A 27,121-nucleotide genomic window follows, 5' to 3' on the forward strand; every position below is an offset into this window, starting at 1 on the left:
ACTCCTCCATGTTTTGCACACTTTCCTACATTATGGATTTAGCTTGGTTGGAACTGCCAGGAAGACTGGACAGTCAAGATCCAGGTTTTTAAAACTTGTGGAGACATGCCAAAAGTACTGACTCAAGGCTTGGAATCCTTTTGTACTGAGAAACCTCTGATTTTGATTTTAATTACATTTGCAAATTAGTATAATTTGATTTTTAGAAAAAATCCAGTTTTATTTAAATGTGCAAAATGTAAATGGGGTTTGAATACATGTATGACATATATTGATGTATACAAGGGATAGAACTAGTAGCAGAAGTGCAGCAACAGCATTAGCACTGATTTAGGGTCTTTCTGAGGACTTGATGAAAGCTTAGTATTAATACACACCTCTAGCTCTGTTTTTGATCTCGACTAAATCCCAGAGAAAATATCAAAGTCTTCAGGTGCTGCATACTAAGCTAAACTCACGTCTACCATCTGTTTGCAGCATCTGGAAAAGGGTAGCGAGAGACTGAAACAAACAATAAATGTGGATCAGAAAACCAAAATGAGGTAAAAAAAAAAAGAAGTGTTTAATGTTTCTGAGAGTTATACCTCATTCATTTTAATGGAGAGAGACAGAATACTTAAAGTTATGAATTGATTTGCATGTCACTGAGTGAAATAAGTCATTGATCTTCAAGCAAAACGTGACTAAGTACCTGGTGGGGGTAACATGTTTCTTGCAGGTCAACAGGTTTGCACACATCTCAGGAGCGATTTTGGCTAACTCCTGGGCGGGGTGGCTGTAGCTCATGACCTTAATAGCTCTTTTTTTAGTCACTCCTTTGTTGCCCTGTTGGTATGTTTTGGGTCATCGTCATGCTAGAAAGCCCAACCACAAATTATCTTCAGTGTTCTGGCTGAGGGAAGGAAGTTCTCGTTTTCACAGTGCATGGCCCCATCCATTGGCCCCTTAATGCTGTGAAGTCGTCCTGTAACCTTAGCAGAAAAACAGCCCCAAAGCAGAATTTTTCCACTTCCGTGCTTGACTGTGAACATGGTGTTCTTTCAACCATACTCAGTATTTTTATTCCTCCAGACATGGTGGCCAAATTGTGGGACACAGAATTCACACAGGTTGCAGGGGATCAAATACTTGTTTCACTCAATGACATGGAAACCAATTAATACAGTTTATGTAATGTGTTTTTTCTGGATTTTCTTTTTCTCTTAAACCTGCCTTGTCTGTTAGCTTTTGTAAACAGAGCACTGTTGTTCCAAACATATTTGCTTTGCCAAGACACGCTCTATAAACTTTAAAGACTCCTCTTGCTAGTGTTTTTATTTTTTTTTCTTTTATTTATTTTTTGGAATATTTGTTTGACATTGTGTCTTTCTCCACTAAAAATGAAACTATTATAAAAATTAGAGACCGCAAACTTACAAATTCACCTGGGGATTAAGTAATTATTTCCACCACTGTAATTGAAATGACTGCTCCCAGCTTCCAGAGATTGCTAGAGAACTGAAGTGCTTGCTAATCTAGCTAAAGCTAAAATGCTCAATCAGAGCTATTTAACTGAATGCATTAAAGATTCAACTGAAAAATATGTTTTGTAAATGTAGGACAGTTAATGCAAAAGCAATTAAAACTGGCATAATTAAAACTACATCACATGAATTTATACATTAATATATTCTTCAAAGCAGGGACCTACTGGCTTATGGAATAGACTTGTTGTGTCACTTTTTGGATCACATGCATTTGAGCTATTGTTGATATACAAGCATCACGCTGTGCAGCTCTAAAGCAACTCATTTAGCAACCCACCTTGTTCGAAAACACCTTAATGGTAAAAACGTGTTGCAAAAGGAAGTAATAAATACAACAGCACAGGCTGTTTTCAATCATATTTTATATATCAATATATAGAGATATTCAAAAGTAATCCAGTACAGGAAATCAAAAAAGTGGAATCAGTTTGGTCTTAACACAGTTCATCATTGCATGTACAGCAGATGGCTGATCCCTGTCTATTTCATGAAAACGCAAGAATTAAAACAACAACAAAACAAAAATAGGCACAAATAAACAAAACTCAATCATCTCATTGACACTGAGGTTGGGAAATGTTGCAAAGATGCGGGTGTTTTGGGGGAAGGGTCTCCACGTTTTGTGAGGGTTAACAACAAAAGAAATTTTGCACAGAAAAAAGAGGATGCGAAATGATGCACAGCAAGAAACAACACAAACCACTTTGGTGGATCATTTGGATTTTTTTTACAATCAGGGAATGCAGTGCTCTCCTTTATACAAATAAATTAATATACCTGTCAACACTTTATCTAAAATCTTATGTACAACTTCTCTTTTACATAATTATATAATACATTATCAAAAACTTTATGAAAACATATTTACAAACCAATGAATCAAAAAGCACCCTCGCAGCTTTTCCACGGTCACACACTCGCTCACATACACACTAACACACCTGTTTCCACGCACTGTTTTCTTCCATGCAGTACACAATACAGAAGGCATTCTAAGAGGATTGTGCAACAAAGAGCATACAAAACAGTTCAGATATGGCTGTGGGATGAACGTTAGCACACATGCATATTAATGAACACACGCACACACATACACACAACTAGACTTTTAAGGTTTGTAAGTGGCGTATATGTGTTAAAGATGTGGGGAGAGGGGGACCAGTATGAAGCATGTTTACTGACACGACAAATTGGTATCACCCTCATTACATCACCCCCTGACTTTCGGTTTCTGCGGTTACATCACATGACAGGCCTTTGCAGACATGCAGCCACCGGCCGGGCCCTCCCACACGGCGCTATCCAAAACTGTCCACTCAGATATCGGCCATCGCAGGAAGTGGAGACTGTGTGCGTGCGTGCAAGTGTGCGCGTGTGTGTATCTTGCCTGAAACAATGAATGGCTGCATTGTCAGTTGGTGAACAATTATGCATGCTGTTTGTGTTTACGCTCGGCAAGTGCACACTGTCTCCGTCCTCTGGAGAACAGCGTGAATTTGCTATCACTGCACCCCATGTGTATTTCTGTGCACATTTGTCACAGTCAAAAGCAGGTGATCAAATAAAATTATTAACACTCGAGGAATTTTGTCAACCACATAACGCTGCAGCTGCCTAAAGCTGCCGCCTATTGCTTTTCTCAAACCATTTAACATCTAAACAAGCCACAATAATGAAGACAGAACTTCTGTGTAAAACCCACTCCCCTCTAACTCTCCCTGCTCTAAGAAAACAAGCTGAATACTCTTTGTCTCATTTTTTTCTTCGCTCAGTCTGCAAACCTGCTGCTCTTTAACTAAACCTCAGGGGTGTTGAAGGTCAGATAAATACATAACCTCTCAAATCAACTGTGTTCAACTACACCTTGAAATGTTAGACAACTCACCCTGAAAGGCCTTCCTCTGAACCAGAGAGAAAGCACAAAATGTAGTTAGTAACCTTTAAAAATCAATCGCAAAATGGGAAAAAAATCTTCAAAGAAACCCACACAAATGTTACTTACACAAGACGAGTCCAGCAACAACAATGTGATTGGCTCTAACATGAATCTGTACAGATTGTCCCATCAACGCACGGGCTGTCCCAGTTTCACAGCTCCTCCTTCGCTAATAGCGTTCCCAGGGCACTGCGGGCCCACCGGGAATAACACCAAGCCCAAATTAATACATCAAGGATGACAAAGAGTCTCTCACTAGCCCCTGTCACAAAATATAAGACACACAGCACAAGCCTCACTCAATGCAAAAGAGGAACCACTCTAACTCCATTATTCCAGCTGAGGTCAAAGTCAGAAACACGTTAGCACACATTTATAATTCAGTGATTAATTCTCAGCATTGACTGAAGAAAAATGAGACTCATCTCACAGAAAAAGGTATGAAACTATTTTTTTAAGAGTCCTGTTTGTATTACTGGTGGTTTTCAAATGGGAACTGGCATAGGATATGGCTGGGAATGACTGCATGTAACACTTGATGATATGTTGTTCATTCCTTCAGCAAACTCAGTCCAAGTCACCTCTGACCTCACTGTGTGTGCGTGTGCCTTGAGCGGCCATCTTTTCCAGGAGTTGCCTCCTGTTTGCAGGTCACTTTGCAGTGGAGAGCATGGGCTGCTCTGTGTACCAGTGAGTCCCGGGATCTGGCATGCTGCCCCCGAGAGGCAGGGCAATAAACTGCGGGCAGGTGCCCCCTCCCGCCGCCACGACTCCCATGCTGACGCCCTGAGGGTACGGGTGGTGGTGCGCATGGTGTCCCATGGCGTCCGTCCGCCCGATGTGGATCTCGTCCTCCTCGCCCTCGCCGGTGGTTTTGCGGTAGACGGGGTTGTCGAAGTTCATGCTCTTGGTGGAGTTGCGTCGCCAGTTCCGCCACACCAGGTAGACCGCGGTGCAGACCAGGCCGAACACCACTGTGGCAACGATAGGAACTGCATGCGTTTAACACACAGCGGCAGGGACATGGGAAGGGGGGGCAGCGTTAACGAGGCATAACGAGTCCATGGCATGAAATGACAGGCACAGAGAGGAGCAGAACAGGCATGCGGGGGGACAGAGAGGGCAGGGGGCTGCGGTGCAGAGGTTGTGTGTGGGAGGCTGGGCTAAACGCTGGGTCAAAGTTGGGTCATACACCAACCAACATGTTTTCTTTATCAAACTCCAAATCTGCAACACAGAGCACCATTAAGGGCCAAAATGGAGTAATTTCACTTTAAACTATCCTCAGGGAGCACAAATTTGAACTCATTACTGCACAATCTCCTGGCAACTCATCACAGCATATCTGTCCTTGAGTAAGCATTTTAATTTAATATTGCTTTATTAAATTACACCAATAAAGCTTTCGTGCTTTACTGGCATCATATTTTTGGGGCCCTTTAGAGAATGTTCCCCTTATTAAGTATATAATGAGAACAGTCCATCTGATCTAACGGGCTCACTCATTTTTGTTCAGCTTCATTTAATTCAGCATTATGTATTAGTGTTGCACCTATTGTAGATGCAATGTACAATAACATTTCTCACATAGACAGTGTGCTCATTTTCCTGCAGCCTTTAGATTTATCTAAAGATGATGTCTTGTTTTTCTTGCCTTTAAAAAAACAAAAATCTTAAGAAGACCAGCACATCATTACACAACTACACTCAAGATCAAGCTCTAAAAAGGCCTGTTTACAACTATTACATAAACTAATATTTCCCAGTGCATCGACCAAAGCAACTGAGATAATCTCGGATTAACCAAAAATATCAGTACGAATCCTAAAAGCATTCTAAATTCTATATGAATATAAAGATAGTGAGTTAAGCAGTGACGTAAGGCTGTTATAAAGTAGGTCTGTTTAAATATTGTCTCTGTGCTTCAATAAAAGACTTATTCTCTTTAATCTCTGTTTTCTAAATGAATCATCAGGTCATTAACCATTGATGAACGCCTCCCCATATTTAGTTATCGAAGACTCGCCCTCTCTGGGATGTTTACTTTTTTAGGCCAACCATGTTACTAACCTGTTAGCAGTTAACTTTATCAAGTTTTTCTACAGCTTTTTCACTCTTTTGTTGTCCCTGTACCACTTTTAAAATGTGTTGCTGGCATCCTTTCTCATCATTTCAACATTTGTCAGTTCTCATCATTTGTATGCTTTCCTTTATATTATCTGAACTGCATTTTAATGATTGGAAAATCACAGCATTGCATTTTTAATTACATTTTACTCAGCTTACCACCTTTTATTTGGTATAATTATCACCTCTTCTTCCTCTAATATCTGTGAACACGCTGGATGATTACAGTGTCTGAGTCAAACTCATGGAGCAAATAGGTGTGTTTTTTTTGTTTTTAATTAAGCAGTGAAACCTGGCAACAGCAGATTATTGTGCACTAGGCAGGTTTGCCAGCCTTTGCCTAGAAATGAGAATGATTTTATCTACAACACCAGCTCAAAAAAATGATAAATAAAAGCCGATTGCATGTGTGTGTTAATCTCATGAACTCATATTTTATTCACAATAGAACTGAAAAAAATATAAAATGTTAAACTGATATGTTTCACTATGTTAGAAAAATATTTGAATTTGATGTTTCAATAAAAGTTAGCATGGGGAAACAAAAGGTTGGAAAAGTAACATTTTGCAACTAATTAGGTTAGAAAAAAAGAAAAAAAGAATGGGACAAAATTCCTCTCCCAAAAGTCCAACAGCTGGTCTCCTCAGTTCCCAGATGTTTACGGGCTAGTTAAAAGAAAAGGGGATGCTACACCGTGGTAAACTTGACCCTGTCCTAACTTTTTTGAGATGTTTCGCTGCTATCGAATTCAAAATGTTTAATATTTTTCTTTTTAAACGTTTAATATGTTTTCTATGTTCAACTGAAAATAAATTAAAGGTTTGTAAAATTCACATCATTGTTTTTATTTACATTTTACGGATTATCTCAATGTTTTTTGGAATTGGGTTTGTCTGAAATCAGACTGTGAGACTCAAATTCTCCATCATACAACCTGCTGTGAATGAAAAAAAGGATTTTGTTCATTTAGATTAATAAACTACTTTCACTGAAAGTAAAGTACTCTAACTTCAGACAAAAGATCTGCTGACACGGATTCCCTGCAGTAGCAGAACCTAACACAACATGGTGTGAAGTGAATAATGCAGTGTGGCAGCAATGTCAGACACACAGAAAATGACTCCTGAGAAACCTCAGTGGGGGAGACCTGTAGGCCAGGCTTCTCTCGCCTTGCCACAGCAAGGTCAGTGTGGATGGGCTACAAACATTGGCCATAGGCAGCACTGAGACAGCAGCCTTGCAGGCCTTTATCATGGACAGACAAAAACAGACAAGGGGAGCTGCGGCTAACTTACCGATGGGGATGACCACTCCCAAAACAGCCACAGTGAGGTTCTCACCCAGGAGGAAATGCTCGCTTCCAGCTGCAGAGAGAGATGAAGCAAGTGAGAGGTGTTAGAGCGACAGGAGGAAAAGATGGAGGAGCAAGAAAGGATAAAAGTGAGAAAGCGTGCAGGAGGGAAAAAAATGTGTGAGAAATAGAGTGAAAGATAAGCAGTGCAGTCAGGAAGGGCGAGGTGGCAGAAAAAGAGGGGCAAAGACCACGAGGTGGGGAATGAGTGATCATGCATGCACAGATGTGAGTGTGTTACAAAGAGAAATGAGGGGAAAGAAGATGGAAAAAGTTCAAATTTCCCCTCAATGCAACCTTGACCTACTACACTCCATCCATCTGGGCTCCATTAGACACCATTGTGACTCTATCATTCATTTTCATGCAACATAGTTACTAATACACTTATTAATGCACAATTTCATAGTTGCACATATTCCCTTAAAGACATGCAATACACTACCGCCTACGCAGAGCTCAATTTATGGCGGGAACAATGACAGTTTCAAGGTGAGAAACAGCCATCCATTACTGCTCTTAAAGCCAGATGACTGGTTGCTGGGGCTTGTAGATACGTCACTTTAATGCCATCATTACAGCGAGGGTGAGATTGTTAGCTACATTATGAGCATGAATGAAACCGTCAGATGTGGTATTTGGTAGGAGATGAGGCCACTCAGGTGAAAGTAGCGCTTTGTCAGAGGACTGTGCCTGATTTTTTTCAAATCATGCAGAGGACCCCCGGTGGACATGTGAGAGCTGTTAATTACAAAGGTTTGGAGCACCTGACATATCCTCAATTCTGAATGCAAGACTAATGGTTTCTGTCACATATTATCATATATCTTTTTATCTTCAGACTCAGAACTGATAAACACCATTTACAGTTCACAGCCCACTTACAGTGTTGTGAGACGCTGCTGTCTCCTGCAGGTGTGGTGGAGAGAATCATAGTAGTGGCAGTGGAGTGGGAGCCCAACGCCTTCGATTCCTGCGAGGACATAGGCTTGAGTGTGCTGAGGGGTGTGAGAGGCTCGGGGGAGCCAGATGGAGCTGTGGTCAAGCGGGGGATTGCATCCGCCTGTGACACTCCTCCTGTTCCCTCTGTCGCTCCAGTGCCCGGAGTAAATTCAGTGGGGGGTGAAGATGTTGCTGTCATGTCATCTCTTGGCGCTGCTGCAGGCAAAGTCATAGCAGAGCGAAAGCTTTCAGCTCAAGAAATGAGTGTAAATGTCTTAAAGTGTTTGAAAAAGACAGGAAGGACCACAACAGTCATCACTTTATGATTAAAATCTTCATAGAATGATGCTGCAAGATCCCTCATAGAACATATTCAATCATTAAGCAAACTAAAAATCAACATTTACCTAACATAAATTCAACAAAAATACAAGCAGCCAAATAGATACTGTGTTACTATTAACACAGTATATGTGACATATATCAATTTACATTAGGAGAATTCAAACATTAGGCCCGCAGGCCAGAATTGGCCCAGAAAAGACCACAATCGGGTCGAGTGGATGGCTTTGGAAAATGTTAAGGGGGCATAAATTTTGCACTTTTACCTTTATTTTCATACTTTAAAGACCTGCCATACACACTACACTAACATAACTATGTAACAAACTTTGTGTTAAACAGTTAACAGACAGAAAAGTTCCATTTTTTTTCACTATCGAATATAAACATTTACTGTAAGAAAAATGTAGTACAAATTTACAAAAAATTTTGGTTATTTATTTATTTGCACTTTTTTCTAAAGCAGAACCTCAATATCGCTGTATTAGGCTCATGATCCATCACAATTCACGGATGTTGGACGTAAAACTACAAATATGACCTTGAACTTTAAGTCTTCACCCTCACACTGTGTGTAAGTTTTGATGAAATTCTGACCAAAATGTAGCAAGAGCTGTGATTCTTGTGATTTGTGGAAGGAAGGACAGATAAACAACAGCAAAAGATCATTTGTTTTATGCTTAAAAACAGATTGTTTGGATATGGGTGTACGATGTACGATAAGAAAAGCTGTTTTTTGTTTGTTTTATTTTAATTTGTTGTATTGTTGATGTTTTTTTAAATGTTAATAAAGATATAGGTGCATATAAAAGTTTGCTGATAAAAACATACTGCTGCATTCCTCATGGGAAGCAGAATCCAATTATCTCCACAGTAAACACAGCATCCAAAAAGCCCCTTTAGGTGTTATTGATCATTAAACACTCCATTACCACCCATAGCCAGCCTCACCTGGCACACAGCCTCTCATGTCAGGCCCCAGGTCCTGTCCATCGGGGCAGGCGCAGGTGTATTTGGGGGAGTGTTCAGTGATCTGTGGAGCCTTAAGACACAAGTACTCACAACCTCCATTGGCTACGCTGCCCAGATTACAGCTGTCTGGGCCTGGAGACAGTAAGAGAAAGGAGACAGGGAGAATTACACGGCTATGGTTATATAAATAAGATTAACTTTAATGCAATGTGAGGCGATAACACAGCCGGGAAGGCACAGTCGTCGTACTTTATTGTTCCCCACTGTGGGCACTGCTGAATTCCCTTTAAACAAAGTTAATTACTTTATGTAAACAAAGGCTCCAGAAACATGCAAAGAATAAAATCTGGTAACATACAGAAATGTGACCAGTTGTGCTACTCTGTCAGGTACATGTCCACTGTGTTCATCCCAGAGTCTCATTTCTTAACAAAAAAAATTACAAAGGTGTACGAAGATCAAACTGGAAAAAATGGTGATGAAATTCAGTGAAAGATAAAATATAAATGGGCACAGACAATGCACTGGGAAGTAAGAGAGAATGACAGAGACAGATATGGAAAGTGACATGCAAGGAAAAAACACACACATATCACATTCATGATTAAGTGCTCTGTTCAGTTCAGTTTGGATCTGGATTGTCCCATTAGAGGAAACTGAGTTGAAGGCAGAGTTTGAACACACGCGTGAATGTACGGCTGCTCCCAGTGCTTTACTCGCTCTACTACAATCACAGGGCTCACTATTACTCATACATGCGCCTAGGATGATATGGACATGCAGAAGAGGTGAAACTCAGCTCACATAATCAAAGGCAGGGGATGAAACTGTTGATGGAAATGCCTAAAGACACATGCAAGTGCCTCAATCACACAAACACACACACCTTGTGGCTGTCGAAGCTGGTGGAAGACCACAATGTCATGGGGGTCATTAAGGTTTTCAGCAAGGGCATGGATGTCTTCCCCGGTCAGCCTGTTGGCCATGAAGACTGCTGCTTTGTCTCTGTCTGTCCAGTAAATACGATCCTAAGACACAGGAGAAAAACACGACAGGTCAGAACTAGTTTGTTAGAGTCTTGTAAAGTTTGACTCATATATTTAAAAGCTGTCTTATATTGTGAAAAGTATTGCTGAATTTTATTTTACAAGTTTGGCAAGCGATTCTTCAGTTGAGCCTGATGGTGCCTTACAAACAAAAGTCACAGAGTCCTCAGAGTGAAGAACACAGTTTGTTATTTTAACACTGGTATCTGACTGGTGAACCGTGTCGTCAGATCCCTGAAGTCAGAGTGTTGTATCAGAAATAAACTGCAGAATCTGCGCTGCAGTTAAATCACCATCCTGCAACAACTACGTCGTGCAGCAACAATTCTGTTTAAAATCTGTGAGGTTTTCCTTGGACTCTGAATGTAAGCAGTTAAAGTGATTTCTGTTTGATGTTAATTTCTGTGTATGGAGATGGAACGGATTTGCAACTGACACCAACAGATTTGCGACTTCTACCAATTTACAAATAGACTGAATGTAATCAGTGGTGTTTCTAGAGTCTGTTGGAGCCCAAGGCAACAATTCAAAAGGGGCCCCTTCAAGCTACGTCAACAAGTCGACTGTTGCTGTCACGATTCTGACAGTCAGCGTGCTTACATCACAGCTAGCAGAGCTGGACACACCAGGCTGCTCTCCTAGATTAAGGCAACTAATGTTAAACATTAACGTAAACAAAAGAAACAATGTGACACTAGTGGAAATTCAGTGACCAAAGTGTTTCTCTTCCACAGTTCAGGTTAGACTAACAGCATTAATTATTTAGCATTATATTTAATTGTTTAGGCTTTTCTCTCTTCCTCTTGATTTTCAGTGTGTAGCTTTTGTTGTCGTCACTAGGTTTATGTAAACAGAGTCAGATGTCTCCTACTGTTGCAGACTTTTCACGTTGCAATTGGCTCCAGACCTGGTCCCTGTCTTCGAAGCAAGCATTTCAAAGGCAGCACACACTCCTAATAGTTTTGGTTGTACAGTTGTTCCCAACCACTGTTTTCCTTAGTGTGACTATATCATGAAAAGGGGTCTGAAAAGAAAAAGTGACCAAGAAAAAGGACACAAGTTGCCCTTAGCTTGTCACTCTGGATGGCTAAATGCTGTCAGTACTTGTCTGATGATACCAGTCCAACTTATTTCAGAAGAAGAAATAAAGAGAAAATTAGGGCAAGGGAAATATGCACTTGGAAGTATTTGTTGACAGACACCGTCTAACCCATTAGCTTCTGCAGAAGAGCAAGCATGTTTAATTGGCTTTTAATGTGATCATTAAGATGATGGAGGAAATGCAAAGGAGTTTAATTGTAAATAGGAGGTTGCTATTCATGGAGCAGCAGTGCAACAATAAACAATGATGTCTTTTTATATAAGAAAATCAAATCAATTATTTGATTTTTAAAACGTTGCAACCTTCTGGGATGTATTTTCTGGCTCACAGCAGCACGAGGCTTTAAATAATTAAAACCCATTTAATATAGATCACAATACAGCAGCACAGGCTAAAGTTTTAACCCTGCTTGTTTTTTATTAATAAACTTTTTGTTTTCTTTCCCTAGTTAACCTCATCAACAGTTTTAAAAAAAAGAGTCTTAGATAGGAACTGACATGTTTTTTACAGTTGCCTTAGAAACCACAGGCTAATCCCCAGCGAGTGCCGAGACAATAGGCCCCACTACACTCGAGTGTGTACATGTGTGCTTGCGTTGAGTCAGTCACTGAGTCAGAAAGAGATGGTACTGTAATGTGATGTACAATACAACAAGACCCACTCAATAACACTGAACTGGTGTATGTCCAACTTGCTGAACAAGAAGGTCACCTTGTAGTCACAACAGGGCAGAGAGCAGAGAAGTCCCGATCGATTATGTATTACAGCAGAGGGAATTTATCATCATTTCTCTGAGCGCTCTCTACAACGCTGGCACAGGCTGGACTTACAGCACAGAATGCAGGAGAAAATCCTCAAGGTTATGCTACACTTATTAAATGGTAAACTGTGCGAACATGTAGAGCAATTTAAAATTTTAAAAATATTATAAAAATATTTATTACATAGAAGTGGCAGAATGTAGTCATAATCCAATTTAGTAAGTGACTGAACCTTACAAGCTTCATTATACTTTTATACTGAACTTATTTTACATTTAGGACAACTTCAGGCACATTTTAAAAATAACACCTCTATTTGCTCTCTAGGTCACAAATATAATTATATTATATACACCAAAGCGGATAGTTTCAAAGATCCACGCCTGTAAGTTTGGTCTGCTTCTGAAGGAAACCTCTGCCTGTGGTCTCCCCTAGGGAGGCTGATTTTAAAGGATGTTCCTGTAACAAGAGTTTGCAAGCAAAAGCACGTTTGCACACTGGCACGGATGTGTAGGACTGCTTGGCACCAGCCCAAACTGAAGGTTTCTAAAGGCCCTGACATAACATGCACAGAGGGAAATTGGCTGACAACCAAAAGCTCAAGTGTGTCTCTGTATGTGTGTTAAATGTGTGTGTTGCTTTCGACTGCTCCCTTCTCTTAGCTGTTTCTGTTTAGTATGCTCAACCAATCAGTCCCATGAGGGAAAAACAAACAGAACACAGACAAGGACACCCACCGACTGAGCATGAAATAAATTGAATTCAACAGTCATTACGTTTGGGCTCCCTGTGCCTCTGCAGGCCCCCATTGAGGCTAATGAGAGAGATGTAGATATGATGAGATGTGGGAGGCTGGGTGATATCATGGACAACTGCCCAAAATCCCTGAAACTCTATGCTGAGTTCTACAAAATGAGGCGATGGAATAAAAGGAGTAAACACAAACCTCAAAAACAGCCAGGGCGTAAGGGTGCCCCAGTCTCTCCGCGGACGACATATGCGTCCTGCGGTGAGCTCCGTTCAGGTCCACGCTGGCTATGAGGTGTAGTTTGGAATCCACCCAGTACAGACGGCGGTTGGCCACATCTGCGGAGTGCAAACACGCACACAGACAAACACACAAACATGTAGATAGGAATTTCCCGAGCTGAGTGGAAATTGATTGTCTTTGCGGTAAGCACTCTCGCACTCTGACCAGCAAATCCCTTTAGGTGATATCGATTACTTTAGAAATGTCAGATTCTCACCATTACACAACAGCAAGTTTTACTGTGTTGATCTATAACACCTGAAACATTTTAAATATCATTCCGAAGCGGCCATGATAACTTTGTTAAACTACTTCTTTCCATTATCGTTAAACATTAACTTGTGCTATTTCAATTACTTTTGACCTTTTATCAAAAATGAGCTGATTGAATGCATCGGCTCCTTTTCAGGTCTGCGCTTCAGGCACATTCACAACATCTGTTGAGGAAAAAGGGTAAAATATAGCACTGTGCACGATATAATGAAGAACAGCTGTTCTCCCCTCACCCAGTGTGATACCGTTGGGCCACTCAATGTTATCAGCCACCAGCACCTGTCGGTCCACTCCATTCATACCGGCCTTCTCTATTTTGGCTCGCGTGCCCCAGTCTGACCAGTACATAAAGCTGGAACAAAGACACCAAAGTCATTGTGTTATTATCCAGTTAGGGTTTTAGCAGTTATTAGTCCCACGGCATTGTTCTGCTAAGTGGTTCGGCAGTAAGCCATCACTGTCACTGTCCACTACTTTAATTTAGCTCTCCTCTTTTGCTTTTTTTTACTTTGCTGTTTCAGTTCTACCCAGCATAAGTAGGCTCCTTTACTAACCGAATAATAAGAATAGTAATAATAATAACAATATGAGAGCTGCACCAAAATATTTGTCCTGGAAAGATGAAAAAAAAGCTGCTTAAAGTTGCATAAGCAATATGCAGCCTAAAACAATCAGATATACATAAGACTGCAAAACTAGGGCACACAAATGTCTTTTTCCCCACTACAGGCTATGCAAAAGCAAAGGTAATGCCATCCAAGATTTGTGGAAGTGATTTTTTGTAAGAGAAGGGCAGAGAAAGAGAGACATTTCTACAACAAAGAGTGCTGTAGCGAATTCTTGTAAAAGATCTCTGACAAGTGCACATTTCGGAGCTGTCCTTTCAGCACCACAAAACTACAATACAAGTCAAAAGACCACCAATATTAGTGTTATGTCTTGTACAAATATTCCACTATCTCCCATCTGCTCTAATTTAAGCTCTTACACCAGCTTACAGTGTAAGTGTAATTGTAAACGTACATGTAACAGCATATTAGGATTGGAGCAGCTACAGCATGGGCCTCTGACACAAAGGACAAGTTTGACATGTTGACAGCATTACTGTTTGCAGCTTTTGTCCTCGCTGATGGAGTATGTGATTGCGGTTTGAAAATATGGTTATTAGATCCCTCACCTTGGTATGCAGGACAAACAGGACCATTTTGTCATAACTAGAAGCTGAGCAGTGGCTGTAATCGCTTACACCATTAACGTCTGTGAGCACTCTGCTTTCATTTGGATTGCCCTGGCTGTGATTTACATTGAGCTTAAACCAAATCCCAACATTGTTAACCACCAAATTTAAAAGCTGTTATCTGGTATGACTTCAGCACACTTTGAATGGTTATTGGGCAATATGAGCGAGCAATCAAAGCAGTGAAGACACAGTAATTTACATTCATTTCTATGTAAATGTTTATTACTGGCATTAAGACAATTTTGTCCAAACTGTTATTCAGTGTAAAGCTTTCCTGTGATGTGTGTGTGCCTGCCTCACCAAAGCCCCTTTGTGTGTCTATTTATGTTTACTTTGTGGCTGATTTTTTTTTAATCTGCATTTGGATAACCAGAACACAAAAGCTGCAGAATCACAGCCTGGCACCATTTCATAAAGCTCCTCAGGCTGTCAAAAACGATCATATCAGGATGTTAAATGGGTCAGAGTCTTGATACTCTGGATTCTCATATACAACAAGTGCTCTCATACTGAATATTTATCATTAGACGTGGACCCAGAAGAAATTGCTAAACATATCTCTGTTTAAGGTTAACGCCACCATCATGTTTAAAATTATGAAAGAGGACAAAAAGTATAGTATAGAACTAGATTGGAGGGCATCCTATGTGAACTCAGTTCGACCTTATTATGTGCTAATATGCTAAGTGTTATGTAAATTCACAGCATGAAGCTCAGCAATTACCATACTTTTTTAAAATGCATAAGCCGTGATAATTATGGATCTTGTCTTTCAGTTTCTTTAATACTTGGTACTAACAGTGCAGATGTCTGGTGTTGTATGCATACATCTCCACTTCCTTACCCATGGTGCGGATCCAGTGCTATGGCTCGGGGTTCGCTCAGGTCAGTGCTGATGAGGACACGTCTTTTGGTGCCGTCCACTGAGGCCACGGAGATGGATTTGTCCCCTGAGTCGGTCCAGTACAGGTTGTGTTGGAGCCAGTCCACAGCCAGTCCTACAGGGGTCTGCAGAGATGATTCTACCAGTGGCACCTGCTGGGAGGGGTCACTGGCCTCGTGGATGAAGGCACTGCGGGTGGAGCAGGAGGCGGGAATGCGGGAGGAGAGAATGAGGGAGAGTTTTGAGGGGATGAGAATATGTAAGGGATAATCTACATCAAACCAGCCATTATTACAAAATTGATGTAAAGAAAGATTGTGAGGTAGAGCCTGGTTGGCTGCCTGCAGGGCACTATTTTGTGATAATGAGGCTGTATACACAATCCGTCTTATCATGTGGCACCCTACCAGAAGATTTATTACTATAAAATATTGATTTTTAGTGACTGCACTCAGAGCCAAAGGATTTTACCCGCTTATTTAAAAAATAATTTAGTACTGATTAAACTCCAACTGAAGAAGAAAAACTCCAATCACAACAGTAAATCTAGCATTAGCAATCAATCAATCAATAAGTGAATGACACAGTTATATAGCTTGCATGTTCTTCTTTGTTATGCAAGTTAAGTCTTTTGGCACATTCATTTGACAAAATATAAGCGGACATAAAGTGATAATAACACAAACGGGACACACCCCAACAGATAATATATGACAAAGAGCAATTCTCCATTCTTCCTCTGAAGTGAAGAGACTGCAGAACAAAGAATGGGGCTGATATGGGAGCTACAGCCTTGGGCAGTGTGCTGAGCAGGTTCATCCTGGGGTTAGCATCCTTCTTAGATGGACCACTTATCAGAATAGACAAGGCCTCACTCAGGGTTTGCCCTGCTCACTAATGATTTGACCCCCAGCAGAGGTGTGAGGCGAGGGCAAGGGAGCTGTGCTCCCAAACAGGAATTTCAATTTTAGTTTCCCCAGAGATTTTTTTCCTCTTAACATCAATTTTATAAAGAGAACACAGTGCTCCAATTAGAAGACACTCTGGGGAGAAAACGTAGTTGGGATAACAAAAGGAAGGGTGGAATTCATCTAAAATAATAGCAGGTCTGAGCCATCGGCTAAGCTGATTGAACCCAAAAAACATCAAAAGCATAAAGGAGAAGATCTAACTACATCACATACAGGGAAATTTCATCAGTGTGCATCGGTGCAGGATTTGTGAAATTGTGTTTCAAAATCTAATTAAAGCACAGTTCTTTTAAAAATCAGACATTTGAAAACCACAGGTGGAGTGCAAATAGATGAAAGTAAAACATCTTTGAGTGGTTCATATTTAGAAATATTGATGATTTTTAGCAGAAAAAAACAAGTCAAAATCCTTCCAGAAGCAAGCGAGGCATTCTGAAGAAGCTGTTTTTAGGCAGTTATTTCAAAGCTTGATTACCTTTCATTTCAAAGGTTGTGCAGACATATAAATTGCATGTAAAGAATTCCCAGTCAAATCTGACAAAACCTTATAAAGACTTTGCCACAAAACTTTGTCAAAAAGTTCTTCTCCCAGAAAATGTTCCTTGCATCACTGGCTTTGTTCAGCGCCATGTCTTTGTCTTATAATGCCTCTGGTACGTCTTCATATTTCAAATATATTTGTCTAGTCGCTGACAATGCAGGCGTTTTGATTAAATGAGGCATAGTGAAAAATGTAAAAATTGCTTAGAAGATTAATAAACATTTGTCATATCCAAGCTGTGTAGAATCTATTGTTTATGCTGCAGTTTGTCTGCCACTTAATGACTTCTGTGTGAGAAAAAAAACCCTAAATACAGAAATTGTTTTTCCCAAAACATTTAAAGATTTAGAAACTCAAAAACTCTTTTTTTACCTGTAGATTTTCCGGTGAAATCGATCACACCAGAAAACACGGTTGTTTGCCACATCCAGGTCCAGAGCCACAGCGTTCTTCTGTGTGGATACCACCTGACTGTAGTCCCTCTTCACTAAGTCAATGCGCCGGATCTCATGTCGGTTGGTGAACAGTAGGTAAGGGCTTTTACCTGCAAGCGAAGAAAAGAACATTTCAGGGTGTGTTTTTGTGCAAGCAGGCACAAACAACACAGGCCCGGAGTCAGGGTCAGAATATGGATCAGCAAAACATAAAGTTCAACTTCTCAATAGGAGGCAATTTCTAAAATGGGCTTATGAGGATGAATACATTGTAGGTGGGAGGAATACATTAGAGTTGGGATTTGCTTCAGTAATGCTCAAGCGAATCAGCTTTGACAGTTTAGGCGAGAAGAGGGGCCAGAGCGGGTATATCTTATTAGAAAACTGCTCTCGTCCTGGTGCTCCACAGATCATCTATGCACACATCAACATTAATATGCTTCAGATTAGACAGCAAGTGCACTGCTTTAAATCAACTTAACCTTTATCCAGTAGGAAAAGTACATCGTCTGGACTGGAAGAAGCAGTGGCTGTGCTCTTGTGTCAATAATTAAACCCACACAGGGGAAAGATGTGAAGAAGAAGACAACAATAAAACAACAATAAGCTGGACAGTGTGTGCAGCACAGCATCAAAATGCAAGCGTGTTGGACTTGAGAACCGCTGACCCAGATGGGAAATGCTGCATGTCAGGGAATGATTTAGACATTGCTCTACAGTAATAACAATCCGGCTTCACCGCAGTGTTAAAAGCACTGGAACATAATGTGATGCTGGAGAGACTAAAGTCAATACTCTAAATATAATCTTTTTTCACAAAGATAAACAGCATCAAGTTTGCATGATACTACTCAATATTCTCTTCTAACAAGAGTGTGTATTGATCAGTGTTTCCGTATGCATCATTAAGTTGTACGCTCCTTATTATCTACGCCTTGCAAATATAAATATATATCAGAGTTACCTTTGCATCTGGCTGCACCTCTTTAAACAGCAAGCTGACGGCTTTTGCGCCAGCAATGGAACATAACATAAGCAAACATACACTAATCTGAATAAGATATTTTCTTAGCTTTTCCAGGCCTGCAAATATAGAAAAATAACAATCTGCTACTCAGTGAATTTTAACCCATATGCAACAGAATAATGATAGGCTTCACTTCCAAATACCTTGCCATGTACACCTGCATTTTATATAAATATTTATTACATGCACAGCTGAGAGACGCAGATCTTATCTGGAATGCATCTCAAAGCATTTAATGTAATCACTAGTTATTACATTTTCTATTCCCAGGGTTATTTGATTTCATCAGTACAGAAAGTGTGACCGCTACTAACTAGACAAAAAATGTCTACAGAGATGTCAGCAGTTGGTCAGGCTTCAAGCTAGATGGTAATTTCATCAAGGTTGCTCAGAATGGGCCTTTGAGGTTTGGCTATTCGTGTAAGTACAGCTAGTAAGCACAACAAAGGCAATGAGTCCATTAGATAAATGAAAATGTTTGAGTGGTTGGAGGGTGTAATATTTAATGCTCACCATCTTAGTGTACCCTGCTACCATGCTAATCTGGACCAAACACAAATCACAGCTGAGCCTGATTAGTCGAGTCTTTAGTCAGAAAGCAAATTACTAGAACAAGATGTGCTGGTGAAAATGTGTGACTGCATGGCACGCATCACGCATTTCATGTTAACCTGGATATGGTGCTATAGAAAGCTCCAGATCATTTACAATTCACCTGTCCTCTGGAATGTATTAATGTAGCCCGCTATGTGGATAACTCTTGCAGGACACTATGAAATAATTTTGTTATTCAAGGAGATAAAAGATTTCTTGCTTTCATCTGAGGTACACACTGTGATTGGTAAATTTGTTATTAGCTATTATCATGCACTGCTTTTCGCACTTCCTCTGAGAGTGTCCTTGTTTATTTTCACACCTATTTTTCGAGCTGTCTGTTTTGGATAAGGTCACCCAGGATGCACTTAAATCAGAACCATATATAAACAGAGGTCTTAAACTATTTCCTCATAATTCTGGCCAGGAAAAGTCGAGTGGGTAAAAAAGACTAACAGAACGCGCCTGTAGGGACGGTTTTATCTGCTTGGCTATAACTAAAGCCCACCTTTGTCTAGTAACATCTATACTGAGCCAATCTCTTTGTGACACTGCATGGTAATAGGATGGCAGCTGCAGGCAGTTATCTCTTGGGGCAGATATGAAATTCTCTCATTAATGGCTCGCTTGCCTCAGTTTCCCCTTTGACAGTCTGTGTTGTAGCCTCATTGTAGTATTGCAGTCCCGCACGTCTTCTCTTTTTGCCCTTTCCTCCGTCTTCCAGCCTAAACTCTGAATCATGACAGTGACGTTTAGGACCAAGCGTTCTCAAAAAAACTGGCCATTACAATGACAGCATTTCCAACCCCTCTAAAGGGAAAAATTCTCAACTGCTGGGTTCATGGGCTGTCACAGCCAGAAGTCATTTTCATTGCCTCAAAACCAAGCGACTCAACTGCTGCATTTGCTGCAATTTGGCTTCTGACACACAGCCAGAAACAATTCTGTCATGGCCACGATAAACTGATAGCTAACGCACTGGGCAGCCATGCAGAGAAAAGTACACACGCGTTAACAGAGGCAAGTGGGCAGACACGACACACACACAAACACACACATGCAAATGCTGAGCTTTGATATTAGCTTAGCTTAATTGAGGAGCAGCATTTGACAGCCACAGGGACAGAATCAACACATTTCATTTGACTGGCTCTTTCCTGCCAATTAAATAATAAAACTCTGCAGGGAAATGAAGTGTAAACATAAAATGGCCTTTGCATGCAATCCTCTTGCTAACAGCTTTGAGCCATAGTTGGAGGTCAAAAGACATCAGCTGGCTTCTTAGCGGTCCACTTTGTTCTCCACTAGTCAAACAACTGTTATCAACAAGCTGAGCGGGAGGCTGGATTAAATTGGTGTAATTAGCCTCCACCGTGACTCAGCCAGGTACCCCTGAAGAGTTGCTATACCTAATTATAAGTGTTCAGCATCGCTAAACATCAGTCTGTCACTCGTGAAGCGGTCTAATGGGACAGGACCCAGAGGACAAATTCGGTCTGAGAAAAACAGAGCGGTTGCCTTGGTGATGTGATTTTTGTTTTATGTGTACTGTTATGTCAAGTGCACAAACACCTGCAGAGAAATAATAAGAATATAACAGTTAAAAGATGTTTCCTGGTTATGACAAGAGGAGGGGTTAACAATGTAGTACAGAAGAGAGTGCGGTGCAGTGTTGAGGCATTTTAGTATCTGAGAAAATGTGCTGTTTACCTGAGGCACGTTTATGTTGCAAAACAGGTTTAAGACATCTCTCGTTTTGGCTCTTCCACATGTTCATTCTCAAATAGACATGGTTAACTTAATTCCTCTTTTCTTACTGTAACTCACCTTCTGCTTTGCAGGTCTTAGTGACCGGGTCCATCTCGTATCCTTCGTAGCACTCGCATTTAAAATCCCCTTTGTAGTTTATGCAGATCTGGCTACAGGCATCCGGGTTCTCACACTCATCGATATCTACAGGGATGAGAGGATTATCAATCAGCTGAGAGACAAAAACAGTCAGTCAGACAGTGACAGCAAATCACTAATACTCCCTTGTGAGCTGTGACAGATAAGAGTGGAAACTAAATTCAGGAAATGTAAATATAGAAATTCTTTTCAATGACATGACAGCTACAACAGGGAGGTAAAAATGCACATTTTATGGCTGGAATTTTTGCAGTTTTAGGGAAGAAAGGAGTCAACAGGGAGGCAGGGTGGATCCCTGCTGACGTCTTTTGACCTGATTCTTCTCTGGGTGTGATGGCGAGCTGCTAAAATGATAGGAAGGGTGTGAAGGACATACTATAAGCATGTGTGACAGGAGTAAGACTGCACAACTTCCCCTGTGGGAGCGATGGGCAGGGAACAGAGATGGACAGCTAGAGAGCTGCAAGCTGCCCAAAGCGGTACACTACGCAAATGCACAAACAGATTTATACTGGCTTGGTCAGCAGCCAGCCTGCCACTCTGTTTCTGAAAAACACTTTATATTTCTCTATTTACCTCCACAAGTCTTTTTGTCTAGCAGCCGGTAGCCGGTAGGGCAATGACACTCAAAGCCAATTGGTTGGTCCTTGCAGACATGGGAGCACCCGCCATTATTGATCATACACTCATTCAGTCCTAGAAGACAAAGAAAAGGAGACAGGTGTCAAAAGCAGCTGTTCATTTAAGAGGAAGGTCAGGCAGTAGGTCATAGTTCCTCATCTCATTTAGGAAAGGACTTTTCCTTCTCAACTATTACCCTGTAGCATAATGACTTGTCATGTTGTTAAAAGATAAATATGTATGTGTGGCACACGGGTGGAGAATATCGCAGTAATCTCTATGATATCTCGGCTTCTGTACTCGACTCTTTTCCATCTTTTTTGAATTCTTATCAGATGTTCTCAAAAGCAGAAGAGGAATCAAAGCGACACGCAGGCATCACACACGGCAGGCTTGTAAAGCTTGAGAATCAGGTCCATCTGCAGGGATGTGAAATATGTGTGAAGAGGGGATTAAAGCTGTGAACTGGGATTTTAAGATGTCCCACAAGGGTCTATCACAGGAGGGAGGGAGCACATCTAACTTAAACTGGTGCGCTGCCTGCATTGGCAGCTGAAAAATAAAATGTGAAAACACAACAAACAACACACTCTCTTTTAAAACTAGGTCAAAGCAGCTGGCACAGACAAGGTGGGCACACAGTAAATTAGACAGAAGTAGTTAGACGTGATTGTGAAGCATAAAATATTTTAACCTCATAGCAAGAAGAAAGCAAACATCACTGACTGACACTTCAGGTTCAGGTACTTAACCTCGTCTAGAAGTTTATTGAATAAAGCTGCAGGTAGCAGTTTTGTATCATTTTACTGCTGAACATATGGACATACATTAATTATTTATATAGCTCTTTTATTCATGCTAGATTTGATAAAAGTCTGTTAACTGAGCACATCTTAAATGGAAGGCTAACTCAGTAAAAGCTAAGATAAAAGAAAAACATTTAAACAGTGCAGAGCCTGAGTTTTTCAGAATAAAGTGAGGCTCCACAATCAACAAAGGAAAGCTACAATCTTAAATCTGTCAACAGTTTGTTGCCCAGTCTACACATTTCACTCCAGCCAGTGAGCTTTATGTCATCAGTCAGTGAAAGAAGAGCTCCCCACATAGACAGTCACTGGTTTCAAAATGAAGCCGTAGTGTTTTCTTTGAGTGAGCCAGTGTGATTAGTGTGTATGTTATTGTGCAAAAAAAATGTAATGTTTTGTGTTCAGTTTTATAATGACACATTCAGTGTTGAGCCTCCCTAGCAGTGCAGAGGAATCTACCTGGCTGCAAGCATTTTCCATCCCCTAAAAGCGACCCTGAAAGAACTCCTACAGGGACAGTTCCTGCAGCACAGACACAACACACACAAAGGCCTGAGCTGCCCTAAAACAGCCCTCGAGTTCCTGGAATATTGCCTAGTCTTATAATCCAGTATGTGGGCTTTGCAAAGAATTTCATTGTGAGAGGGCACTTGCAGTGTTAAATTGCACACTTTTCTATTGCTAATGTATTTCATATGTGAGTGAATGTTTTCATGCAAACTTCATGGTGTTTTTTTGTTTTTTTTAATGCATGTGCTGTGAATGAATACAGTTTTGGCCTGGGTCTTGTGTGTGTTTTGAGATTTTGTTCTGGACTCTTTTCATTCCTTTGGATTTAAGAAATATTCACAATCAAGCTCTGTATTGGTTAGTCTTGAGTTTAGTAGTCTGTAGTGTCTCTGAGGTTGTTTTTTTTTTTTTAAATATTTCTGGTTCTTGTTTGATTATGTTAGTTCGCTTCCGTGTCCAATCCGTCCAAGTCTCATCTCTGTGTTGTCATCAGCGTCTCGCATGGAAGTCAGTCTTTTTCTCTGTGTTTCATTACCCTTTTTGTCTCCCCAGTTGTGTCACAGTCTCTGGTCTCTCCAAGCTTGTCTGGTTTCACTGTCATAGGAAGTTCATTTGTCTTCAGTCCTGTTTCCTGTGTTTCAACATGTGTCACCATGTCCTTTTAGCTCCCGTTCCTGTGTTCAGGCGCCTTACTGTGGGTCTCAATGTGGGTGTGTTAGGTCCTGTTTAATCTTGACAGTCCCTGGTCGCGTGTGTGTATGCGTGTATGTTCAGTTTTGCTTTCCATGTTTCATTACTTAAGATTCTGTTCAACTGTGCTCTCAGGTGTGTCCACTCTGCTCTCTACTCCTATATAAATACTCTCTGCATCCCCCTCTTGGTATATGTTTCTGTCAGTCTGTTGAGTTGTTCATAAGTTTATGCTAACCCCACTCAAGTATGGCGCGATCGTGGCTCAAGAGTTGGCAGTTCGTCTTGTAATCGGAAGGTTGCCGGTTCAAGCCCCGCCTTGGACAGTCTCGGTTGTTGTGTCCTTGGGCAAGACACTTCACCTACTGGTGTTGGCCAGAGGGGCCGATGGCATGATATGGCAGCCTTGCTTCTGTCAGTCTGCCCCAGGGCAGCTGTGGCTACAACTGTAGCTTGCCTCCACCAGTGTGTGAATGTGAGAGTGAATGAATAGTAGAATTGTAAAGCGCTTTGAGGGTCTCGAAAAGCGCTATATAAATGCAATCCATTATTATTATCAATTCTTGTTTTTGTTATCTTCCCCATTACCAGCTAAATAACAGCCGAGAGCGCTGCATTCTCGGTCCACTCTCTGTATGCTAGGCTTTTTTCATTTTAGAAAATTTGTTTTGAAGCAATGGAGAAAAAAACTCTCATCTCTAAATATTTTAATTTGATGCAGTGAAAGACTTGTTTCTGGCCACCTGATAACAACAAAATCTAATATTTACTCGTGTTTATGTCTGTCCACTCTCTTAGCCTCTAAATGTTTCACAAGTGTTCAGCAGCTAGCCATGATTGCCATCTCTCTGGTATTTGTTTTTGGAAAGATAGTGTAGGTTGTTTTTGGTTTTGTTTTGTTTTTAGATACATTGTGGCTGAAAACAGCTGTATGCAGCAGCCAAAAATTGTATGAGAGCAGTGAGAATGAACCAAAACACTGAAGCTACAGGAAAACATCAAAATAAAGAGCTAAAACACTTTGAAATGCTCTTTAGTGCTAAATGGAGCAGGGCGATATGACCAAAAATATTTATCACGATATACATTTGAAAATTTGCGATACCGATATAACTGACGATATAATTGACAAAATACTTTACAACTCAACAACTTTTTTAGTGCAAAACAAACCATCAATGTATTTTCACTTAAACAAGCAGCTGTTTTTTATGTGCATTAAAGCTATATAAAAATTTAACAGTGGAAATGCAAATTCCTTGCTGACAGTTTAACCAAAAGGCATTTCCAGTGGAAACTGGCTGACATATCCTCAGCATAACCATGTATAATATCCACAAAACTTAAAAAGAGGTTATACACACACAATACGGTAATATTATGTTGAAGCACAGTACGTATCACTCCGCGAGGCTCCTGCCTACGGTAGCTCCTACAATCCATCAAGCGGTGCGGCTTCGTAGCTTAGCAAAGTCGTACTGAAACATTTGACAGATTTTCGAGCGCCGTGTACCACATAAAATCGTTTCGAGGTCAGTAAACACAACCAGAATTCATACATAAGGCACACGGGATTATAAGGGGCACTGTCAACTTTCAGAAAAATCAAAGGATTGATTTTAAGTGTGCCGTATTTTCCAAAAAACACGGTAATAACGACGGCCTGCTAGCATGCTCTACCAAAAATAGTGCTTTGTTGTGTATCTGACGGACGAAAGCTAAACCAGTTCAACACCACTGAAGTTGCAGCATTTTTACAAACCAATTCTGGTTCATCTGTTTCATTCAACGATCCACTTTTGCCCTCCTCATTCTCCTGCTTTTTCCGCCATGTGCGTATGAAAACAAAGGCACTGCGCATGCGTGTTTTACCCATATTCTATCGCGATATTTCATTTTCTTATCGTTGCCCAACAATATACCGGTATTACCGTGACCGGTATGATATGGCCCAGCCCTACTGCTGAGTTGGTTGAAAAATTTATCACTGCAAGCATCACCCTGACTTGCAATAAAATAGCTGAAAGTGATGTCTGGGAGGTGTAGTGATTATCTATACAATGCAGGGGTATCAATACACATTGTGTAAGACCTTTGTACACCTTCAGGTCAAAATTTTTCTGTTGTAATAAAAGTCAGAAATAGTTATCTAGTCAAAGACTGACTGAAGGTAAACTTTGTGGAGAAATGCTCTCTTTGTGTGACTGCCAGCAGACTTTGAGAACTGCAACCGGCTGCATTCAATTCCCCTCTCTAATTCAGCTGGATGGGTGACAGCAATCTGCCACTCACAGTGGCAACTACTCTCATTCTGTCACTTCTGAATTGCCAGCAGACAGAGGAAAAGACCAAATGAAGCTGCATTTGAGGTCTCACCCATTCCTGTTTCTTTGAGAGGGGCAGGGTGGGTAACAAAGAAGAGAGAGGCCCTGTCAGCTTTTCTCTGACCATCTCAGACAGAATTTAGAGGTCACTTTGCTTTTTCCAGAACACAAACATGATGTCTTTCCTTTTCCCCACCTTGTTTCTCTTCTCACTCGCTCTCCCTGGTAGCTCAGTTTGTACTCCCTATTTTCAGCCATTCCTCTAAGAGAATGTGATGGAGCAGTGTTAGGAGATGGATGTGTGCTGAGTAATGGGTCAGTAATGTGGTAATATGTCATTTTTTCTAATGAGTTGGGGAAAATGCAGAATAGATTTGATTGAGCGTGGAAATGTATTGTCTTTATTCTCCCCGGAGTAAGGCTGATGCGGCAAATGCAATCACTCTGAACATCGAGTAATAACGTGTGTTTCAGTGCAGCGGGGTGTATCTCTATTTGTTTTCTGTCTGTGCCAGTTGGCCAACATGTTGGGAGTAAATGGTCAAGAGCGCGGAGTGATGAAGTAGGTATGTGTGGACATGCTTTTAATGAGCTGAGAACAAGACCTCAGTTGAAGGAGAGAGGGAGAAAGGTGGAGGAAGATAAGGAAGAGGAGAGAGAAAAGTGAGGAGAACAACTCTCTGGAATATTTGTTTCACTCGTGTAATTTCCGTCTGTGGCAGAGGTTAGTCTACTCGGTCAGCTGTCACTCTTCAGTCTAAAGTTTAAGTTTCTATGAGGAAATATAATTTCATGAGCATAAATCTGCCTTTTACTCTCTCGTGTCAAAAAGAAGAAGAAAAAGAACTACTTTTTAAAATTTTAATTCAAACATCACCTTCAGTTCTTATAGTCTCTAGTTTAAGCCCAAGGGAACGGGAAGTAAAGGGGGGCAAAGGACCACTGGCCACCCAGCTATCCCAGTGTTCCACATTCTTTTTAAACAACAGATCACAATATTCCTATATTAATCATTTGCCTTGACTCTAAAGCCATTTTCACTTCATGCAGTTAGATCAGACATTTACTGATCTTTACCCTCCCAGCTGCCCAACGCAAATTATACTATAACTGCACTAATGTGTGAATAGCATAGCTAATGGTCAGGTGCATTCACTTCTAGG

General features: G+C 40.8%; 1 protein-coding gene across 3 annotated transcripts in view; it reads right to left on the reverse strand.

Moving 5' to 3' along the window:
• Positions 1 to 1,876: 1,876 nt before the first annotated feature.
• Positions 1,877 to 27,121, reverse strand: part of LOC134616493 (low-density lipoprotein receptor-related protein 8-like) — an 81,413-nt gene continuing 56,168 nt past the window's right edge. The window contains exons 8-18 of one of the 3 annotated variants that reach the window (XM_063461322.1): positions 21,584 to 21,703; positions 20,927 to 21,052; positions 17,417 to 17,588; positions 15,494 to 15,721; positions 13,643 to 13,761; positions 13,053 to 13,192; positions 10,084 to 10,225; positions 9,177 to 9,329; positions 7,827 to 8,096; positions 6,886 to 6,954; positions 1,877 to 4,454 (exon numbers count right to left, since the gene is read on the reverse strand). In XM_063461322.1, the coding sequence (XP_063317392.1) occupies positions 4,114 to 4,454; positions 6,886 to 6,954; positions 7,827 to 8,096; positions 9,177 to 9,329; positions 10,084 to 10,225; positions 13,053 to 13,192; positions 13,643 to 13,761; positions 15,494 to 15,721; positions 17,417 to 17,588; positions 20,927 to 21,052; positions 21,584 to 21,703 (1,880 nt within the window). In that variant the 3' untranslated portion in view covers positions 1,877 to 4,113. Of the gene's footprint in view, positions 4,455 to 6,885; positions 6,955 to 7,826; positions 8,100 to 9,176; positions 9,330 to 10,083; positions 10,226 to 13,052; positions 13,193 to 13,642; positions 13,762 to 15,493; positions 15,722 to 17,416; positions 17,589 to 20,926; positions 21,053 to 21,583; positions 21,704 to 27,121 lie in introns of all 3 variants that reach the window. The other 2 variants (XM_063461323.1, XM_063461321.1) reach the window with 2 other exon arrangements.

The sequence above is a fragment of the Pelmatolapia mariae genome, linkage group LG18 (assembly GCF_036321145.2).
Source record: "Pelmatolapia mariae isolate MD_Pm_ZW linkage group LG18, Pm_UMD_F_2, whole genome shotgun sequence".
Classification (NCBI taxonomy): domain Eukaryota; kingdom Metazoa; phylum Chordata; class Actinopteri; order Cichliformes; family Cichlidae; genus Pelmatolapia; species Pelmatolapia mariae.